The following is an 8,591-nucleotide window of genomic DNA, read 5'->3' on the forward strand; positions in this document are numbered from 1 at the left end:
ACACTAGTCAGGGAATGTTTATGTAAATTACAGTATGTTCATTCATTTGGCATATTTATGCTTCTTTGAAGTGAAATACAACTATATCAGCACGTGTAACAGTTCATGATGAAATGGTAAGCAAAAAAGTAGGGGCAGGCTAAAAATTGTGTGGATGTGCTGATGATAGGTCAAGTAGTTAAGTATGTGAACAAAGGCTAAAAGGAAGCCTGGAAACACCAACATGTTTTGTGAAGCCCTAGCGTTATTTAATAAGTGGCTGTGGATTTCAGGTAACTGAGACTGCCTACTTTTTTTTTTTTTTATTAACTCCATTATACCATTTTGAGGAGATAAATAATCATGTTGTAGTGAAATTTCAAAATTATATCACACTATTTGGAAAAGAATAAAATACAGCATTATAACCATCAGCATTGTTTTTAAAATCTTGCCTTGATTTAAAAAAAATATATTTTGACCTTGGCGATGAGCATTCAGAAGTTCTCATGTTCAGTATTGCCAAAGAGCTAAGTCAGAACGTTCTAGAAAAGCACTAGCCTGAGAAGAAAGGACCAGTTACACTGCATCCGGAAGTCCGCTGTCCGGGGTAGCCAGTGACTCGTGAGACTAGCAGCTTCTGTCTGTCCGGGGTCTCGGAGCTGACTGGTCCCGTTCCCAGAGAGGGGGCCTTCGCATAAGCTCTCCCTCTGCAGCAGGTCAGCCCGCTGTGGTCACCCTCGCTTCACGGGCCGAGGCGCTGACAGCGTGACTACTTGTGTCACAGGTGAGAAGGCGGGAGCACGGCTGCTTGGGCTGGACGCCGCAAGCAGACCGGGGAGGCGCCCCGAAGTAAAGTCAGTGCATTGGCTGGAGTCCAAGCAGCATTGCCCACGCAGGTGGTATGGCCGCGGCGATGACGTGGAGGGACCCTTGGGCGAGTTCCTAGTCGCGAAGGTGGGGCACAGGAAAGGAGCGTCTAGAATGAGCTAGAGAGAGGTAGGCAGAACCTTGCACTGGGAGCTGACCCTCAGGAATCGGCATTTCAGCCCTCCTTGCTTTTCACAGCGAGGCAGGGAGCAGGTGGTCGAGCGAGGAGTAGGGTCTCTGGCCGGAGCGGAGGGTGGGTCCGGGAGGAGTGACAGTAAAGGTAGATACATGGCGGTGGGCGGGATGAGGGGACACCTGGTAGGGAAGACTTCAATCTGCAGATCCTGCAGGAGTGAAAAACATAGCCTGTTGAGCCAGTCTTCCTGCCCTAACATTTTAATCTGTCTTGGCGTTTTGTAATGAGAATAATAGTACTGATGCTTTAATGTAGCAAGGAGGAGTCATCAAAAAGATAAGTTTGTGGGATGCTTGGGTGGCACCGTCGGTTAAGCGTCTGACCTCTGCTCAGGTCATGATCTCTGATCTCTGGTTCCTGGGATCAAGCCCTGTTCACGTCTGTGTCTGCTTCTTCCGGGCTCTCTGCTCAGCGGGGGGTCTGCTTGTCCCTCTCCCCTTCCCCTTGCTCATGCTGGCACGCTCTCTCTCAAATAAATAAATAAAATCTTTTAAAAAAAAATATATAAAAAGATAAGTTTGTTTGCATATCCATTCACTCAACCAGCTAGTTCATTAGCAACTTTACTTACTTCTGGGTTACCAAGTGTAAAGCAGTTTTTTTTCTTTTCCAGGATTACATTCCATCACAACAAGATATTCTGCTTGCCAGGAGACCCACCAAAGGCATTCATGAGTACGACTTTGAAATTAAAAATGTTCCTTTCAAAATGGTTGATGTGGGTGGTCAAAGATCAGAGAGAAAACGATGGTTTGAATGCTTCGACAGCGTGACGTCAATACTTTTCCTTGTTTCGTCAAGTGAGTTTGACCAGGTGCTCATGGAAGACCGACTGACCAATCGCCTCACAGAATCTCTGAACATTTTTGAAACAATTGTCAATAACCGGGTTTTCAGCAATGTCTCCATTATTCTCTTCTTGAACAAGACAGATTTGCTTGAGGAGAAAGTGCAAATTGTGAGCATCAAAGACTATTTCTTAGAATTTGAAGGGGATCCCCACTGCTTAAGAGACGTCCAAAAATTCCTGGTGGAATGTTTCCGGAACAAACGCCGGGACCAGCAGCAGAAGCCTTTGTACCACCACTTCACCACTGCCATCAACACGGAGAACATCCGCCTCGTTTTCCGCGACGTGAAGGATACCATTCTTCACGACAACCTCAAGCAGCTCATGCTACAGTGATGTACAAAAGACTGGCCGTTTTAATACCTTTTGTCCTTTTGATTGTTTTCTGTTTGTTTTGTTTTTTAAAATAGCAGTTTACAACAGGAAGTAGAAAAATCTTGATTCTAAGTTTAACTTCTTGGAAATCTTAGTCCTCCTCCTGCCGACTTTGGTTTGTGGCCGAAAGCTGCTGAATAACACATCGCCGATACCTGTTGACGTTCAGCCTTTGATCTGCTTCACTGTGGCTTCCCTTTGAGGGGGTTGTAGTTTCCTGCCAAGCCTCTGACTAGGTAGAGTTCAGGCTTCAGCTTCTCCCACTTCTCAAACTGAATTCTGTAGTGCCAGGTATGGAAGGTGTCCTCGAGTCTTTATTGGTATGAGGTTAAGGATACTCAGTTCTAAAACAAGCAAGATCCCTTTTGTCTGCCTTGTGCATGGCGGCGACACTTGTCCTAGCTTTATGGTGACCTTGTTTGAAAGGGCTATTGGGAAAAAGTTTGATCTGAGGACTGGCATTCTGTAGCTTGACACAGATTTAGCCTTCGTGTTTTTTTAATTGCTTACATCGCGCCAGTTGTTTAGTTTTAAAATTTCTGTGGTTTCTGAAGGTAATGTTCTTAGTGTTTTACAGTTTACATAAGGATTCCTGGTCTGACGCTAATGGAGGTTCACAAATGGTACGGGGCAGGGGGACGGGGGCAAGAGACAAGCCAAGGCCCTACAAGAGTGTTGGATGCAAAATAATCAGTGGAATATAATGGGCCCTTTCATATTTAAGTCTCATGTAATAAATGTGCCATATGTGAAACATTCTGGCCATAGCAGCAACTGTAAAGATCGCAGGTCACTTGATAACAGAGCTTTCTGAATAAACATACCCTTTCCAGGCTGTGACGTGCTTTACGCTCACACTTGCGTGCCCTGCCTCGGGGGACTCGGGTCCTGGCTGCGGAGAAGCACTGTTGTACATCACAGACATCTTTCTTTCGTTCCCATCTGTTCCCATCAACTCCAGCTGTGGCATTTCTGGGAGCTTTTGTTTAGTTGGAGTTTGCCAAGAGCAGTGTTTTCCTGTCAAACGACCCAGGAAGGCATTATTTGAGATTCCTGTTTGTTCTTGGTGTCTCCCTAAAAGATACATGTACATGTTTATATCATTATTGCTTACGAAATTCTGGCTTTATTGAGGTACATTTTGAATGTCTTGAGGATACTTCTAAGAATAAGTAGTAATTTTTTTTAGCTCACACCGAAAGATGATTACATTTGACCTCTCCTCACCACTTAGACGAGACGAGAGCGTACCCTTGAAGACAAGTATGGTAATAGTGACCTCCTCAGAGGGGCTGGTTTGCAGTACTGAGGATACTGCCTTCTGGGTTGGGTGTGGTGTGAGACCGGGACTGGAGAAGCAAATGCCCAAGGCTGGTGACAGTTGGGAAAATCGGACAGCTTTTCTCCTTTTCCTGAAAATTGTGATTAAGACTGTGATATCTGTCACTTTACTGTAGAGCTGTGTTCTCAGGTATTCTGTTGGCTAGAAAGTCCTTGAAAGATTGGTCAACATTATGGATCACGCAGCCTTTCCAAGACCGTGGCTCTTGGTCTGTTTGCTGTCTAGTGTGAGAGTAGGGCTTTTCAAGGAGCTAACCAGGGATTGTTCTTAACCATTCCTGACTTTTCTTGCATTTGAAGTTCCACCATCATTTTATCCGTAGTAACTTCCAGTGTGTCCATGCCTTGGTCATCCTCGAGCTACAGACACGTTAGCCCAGCATCATAATGCAAGTCTTCATAGTATATAGCTCATGCATGTTTGAATAGTTCTACATCCAGTGCTTCTTGCCAAAAAGAATATAGTGTTTAAATTCACAGAATTAGAATAACTTCAGTGCTATTGAATATCTGAATAGGCGCACAGTAACATTCAAACTTTTTGCTGGAGAGTCTACACGTGAATTGTGCAAATAGTTTAATTGAATGGCCCAAACCATTGAACTCCAGTGAAGGCTAAAGTAAGTTCCCTGTACAAAGGGGAAACTTAGTCTTATTTAAGTTATATTTAAGATTTGTGATAGAAACCATAAATACTGCCTGACAAAGCAGCAATCACCAAGTTATCCCGTTTTGACTACCACCAAGAGATGTTAAAACACCAAATAGACACGGTATTATTTTGGGTATTTGTGATTTTCTTTCCTGATGTTTGTGATGTCTCAGATGTCTCAATGTTCTTTTAAAATAAAATCTAGACTATATTTTGAGGCAGCAGAGTACTTCTACTTAACGGCCGACTTGTTGAGACAGTGGAAGTGTGAGTCTCAGTCTGAAGACTTTAGCTCACATTTTTTATAGACTGTACTTTAAAACCATTTGAAGGAGTCTTAATACCTGTATTATGAAAACTAGATCCTTTTGAAATACCAGTATATGAAGAAGGAGATGAAATTTAGTGAACCAAATTAAAAAGGTGCTCATTGCTTTCACTATGCCAGTTTCCCCTCATCTCTAAAAAAGTGGTTTAAAGTTCTTTGGTCTGTTTGCTTTTTTAAGTCTTAATGATTATGATTTGGAACAAAATGTGCCTCATTCTCTAGTACATTGTATTCCTGAATCCAAATGTCTTCTCATTGAATTCTTAAGAAATGTCACAAAAGTGCCCTCAGTGGCCTTGAAGAAATATATAATATACAGAGTTGCCTTATAAAACAAAGAACACCACAAATTTGGGCCTTGATTTTCATAGGGAAAAGGTTTTGCCAAGTGTTTTCTGAGGCTCCACATCATGTAAGGCCTACCTCTGCCACTTAAATACTGTTTTTTTTAATAACCCGAACCGTTGCTTTCTGCCAAACGCCGTATGACGTGGCCGTCTTCACTTCAGTGTTACGGTCTGGCGCGGGCACTTGGTAGCCGGAGAGCGGCCGCCGCTGGAGAAGGTGAGGAGGATGACAAAGCTCACCCATTGCGTGTTTTGTTTTCTTTGAAGTTGCACCGACGCATCTTACCTGGTGAAGATCCTCTGGTTAATCTCTTAAGTTGAGGTGGTTTAGGGAAATCCTTTTTCGGCTGGTGGCAGTGGTTGGTTTAAAGTAGAAGGAAGTAAGTGTATGTCAATACCAGAAATGATTAGAAGTATTGATTTAGATGCAACAGAAATCATGCGCCCTGTCATTTTTTTGTAAGAGAGAACGAGTAAATCTGAACTTCCAGTGTGTACCCAAGTACTTGTATTTATGCTTTTGATAAAAATGTATTTTCTGCCTTAGTACACATATCCGGTTATGCCTTATTTATGTGAAGAATGAAGTTACCAAGTCATGTTCTGTTACGTTCTGAAATTCAGATCACCATTCGAGAAAGCCTCAAATTGGTGCTTTCATTATGTAATGATCCATTTAGACAAAACCCCAAACCAAGCCATTTGAAACAGGTCTCTCTCCATTGCAATTTGTAGCAATGTTATTTCTGTCTGTGTAATAAGAAGGCTAAAAAATCAGTGTTAACTCTTAATTTCTTATTTGAATCCATGAAATCATGCCTGTAAAGCTCAAACATTTGTAACAAACTCCCCAATAAATCTAGAGAAAGTCACTCTGTTACCTTTTTATTGCTTTTAGTTTAATTGAAGGAATCAGGCACAGAAAGTCTGCATGTGTCTTTTTCAGTCGGAAGTGTGACTTCTCTTTCTGGGTTACTTTATGTCGCTTTCCCATCGTTTCCGCACGTTCGGTTCCATCCGTCGCTTATGCACGGGGTGTGCCGCTTGCCTGTAAGGACTGATTTTCTCTTATTGTTGGGATGCAGGCTGGCCTTTCAGCCTAGCAAAGCATGAGGAACCGGGGCAGGCGGGGGTGGGGATTGTACGAGAGCGGGTGTGTATGAGTCTCCACATTCCAGGTAAGGCAAATGGTATGATACATAGCCATTACCTTATGGTACGAGGTTAGGGCTTAATAACTTTATACTAGATATTGAAGTATAAGTTGACACCTGGACATTTTAAACAGGTTGGACTTTATGGCTTTTTCAAGTCCCATCAAGGCCATGTTAGCCTTAGGCTGGTGAGTGATTATTAACAGCATTTGAAGTACAGTGTTTTTAGCACTAGCATTCTTGTGTCTGTACTTGAATGTATAGTTAGCATGTAAGTGAATATGTTCATTCTTGTGGCATCCAGGTCTAACCATCTGATTTCAAATGCCAGAGCTCCTAGGGAACAAAAAGAGTGAATGACGGGGCAGTATTTTTTGGGTTGATGGGAGGTTTGGGGACCTATCCAGATCTGCTGTTGATAAAAAAATTTTCCAGGTCAAAGTATGGTAGGACCCACTGTGCATACATTTTCAATCTGTGGATGTCGTGGTAGAAATATGCTACTTACTGGGTATCTGATTTGGGTTTGTATTTAGAAAGCTTGTTTATGGTATTTCTTGCCATAATAAGTGATGCATCTGTCCTCATTTATTCCCATATGATGGTACCAAAGGGGAACAAAGAGGGGGCGGGTAAAGATTAACTCTTGGAAAGTACATGTAACAGTGCAACAAACTATACCATTTACTCTCTCTTTGCCTCTTACTTGAAAGCAGAATGGCAACATGTATTAAATGGCTTTTCTGTACCACTCTACCTGAGAGCTCATTTACCACAAGACGCCTTATCAAAAAGTGTATTTTGTAACAACCTCACAGCTACTGTACCCAACAAAACGTGATTTGTATTAGCTTTGTATAAAAGTATTTGTGGCTTAGGATTTTTTTATACGTATTATATCTTTTTATAACTTTCCAGGAACTAAGAAGCACGTTATCTGATGTTGTTGTACATTTTTTTTTTCTGTCAGTGCTTTAGTTCAGGATTGGCAATAAATTATTTCTAAAGGAGGTCTGAAAGTGGAAAGAATGGTTTGATATTACACCATGAGTTGCTAGTCATGAAGGCTTTTTACTTTTGTACATATTTTGCAAAAATTTTGCCTCTTGCTCTTAATATTTGCTTTGTAAGAATTACTGACATTTAATAAACATTTATAAACTATTCTATACCACGATGTTATTTAAACCAACAGTTTGATAATTGTGAAGTGTAAAGCAGATAGTTAAATTTGAAAAAGCAAAGGCATAGTGATTTAAAGCCCTGAAATCTCTCAACAGATCTCCAACAGTATTTTGCCTTCCTATTAATCTATAAACTTGTCCTCACTGAAGATGGGGATGTGGACTTCATCCAAGGAAGCTCCCAGACGCTTAATGTGTTTGGACATGGGAATGGGGGAAGGGCAGCCACTCCTTTTTCTCTCCCTTCCTCTTAAATTGCTTAAACCACACTAGGGTGTTTGGAGTCGTGGTTTGTCCACCTGCGGGAGTAATGCTGTTAGGTCCGTTGTGATCGAAATGGTGTTTTAAAAACAAACCCACATATTAACACTCATTTTTCTTGTTTCAATAAGCTTTATTTTAGATCGTGATTTATAGAAAAAATTGCAAAGGTCCTGAGTTCCCCAATACACCACACCCTTTAAATAGTTGCCCCAGTTATTACATCTTGCCTTAGTCGGGTACATTTGTCATAATGAACCAACACTGAGACTTCATTATTAACTAAAGCCCACTCTTCATTCCCATTTCTCTCATGTCCCTTTCTGTTCCAGAATGCATCCGGGATACTAGGTTATGTACAATTGTCCTGTCTTCTTCGTCTCCTCTTGGCTATTACAGGTTCTCAGATGTTGCTTGTTTTTGATGACCGTGGCAGGTTTGAGAAGGAATACTGGCTGGGTATTTTGTAGATGGCCCCTCTGTTGGGATCTGTCTGCTGTGTTTCTCATGATTAGACTCGGGTTATGTGTTTGGGGGATGGCAGAGGCGAAGCACCATCCTCATCAAATCCTATCTGGCATACCACCCATCTTTTCCCTTCACAACTTAAGCTAAATTAGAAGTTGTTAAATGACTTTGGGCATGTTCCTACCTTTGCTTAAGTGGCATATCTCGAAAACAGCATGTACTTGCCCGAAGCAGAATGAAAGACCTTTCCCCACAATCGGGGTCGTGCAGCAGGTGTGAATAAAAGTTGAGTGGCCATGGCTGTGCCCCAAACCGATTGGCTCCAGGCCTTAGCGGCAAAGAAACGTTCTGTTCCAAGGTCTCACCTTGAACATGAATTTCACTGTTGGTCCCAAGGAAAACGGAGAGAAAAATTTGGACTGAGAAATATCTACAAATCTACAAATATCTACAAATCTGTACCTTGAAAACAGGTCGTTAAAGGCTTTCTTTGGGAGATTTAAGATCTTCTAAAATCAAAATTAAACTCACAAGCATTTGAATCCCCAAAAGAAGAAGTCTTTAAAAAATTTTTTTTTCTCCTGCT

General features: G+C 41.8%; 1 protein-coding gene across 2 annotated transcripts in view; it reads left to right on the top strand.

Moving 5' to 3' along the window:
- The window catches only part of GNA13 (G protein subunit alpha 13), a 42,043-nt gene extending 34,787 nt beyond the window's left edge, over positions 1-7,256 (top strand). For both annotated transcript variants that reach the window (XM_045888584.3, XM_064583105.1), the window contains exon 4: positions 1,659-7,256. In XM_045888584.3, coding sequence (XP_045744540.1) covers positions 1,659-2,231 — 573 coding nt within the window. In that variant the 3' untranslated portion in view covers positions 2,232-7,256. The remainder of the gene's footprint in view (positions 1-1,658) is intronic.
- Positions 7,257-8,591: the final 1,335 nt, after the last annotated feature.

This window comes from Mirounga angustirostris, unplaced genomic scaffold, assembly GCF_029215605.1.
Source record: "Mirounga angustirostris isolate CCGP_5_RB_7025 unplaced genomic scaffold, mMirAng1.0.hap1 SCAF_17, whole genome shotgun sequence".
NCBI lineage: Eukaryota > Metazoa > Chordata > Mammalia > Carnivora > Phocidae > Mirounga > Mirounga angustirostris.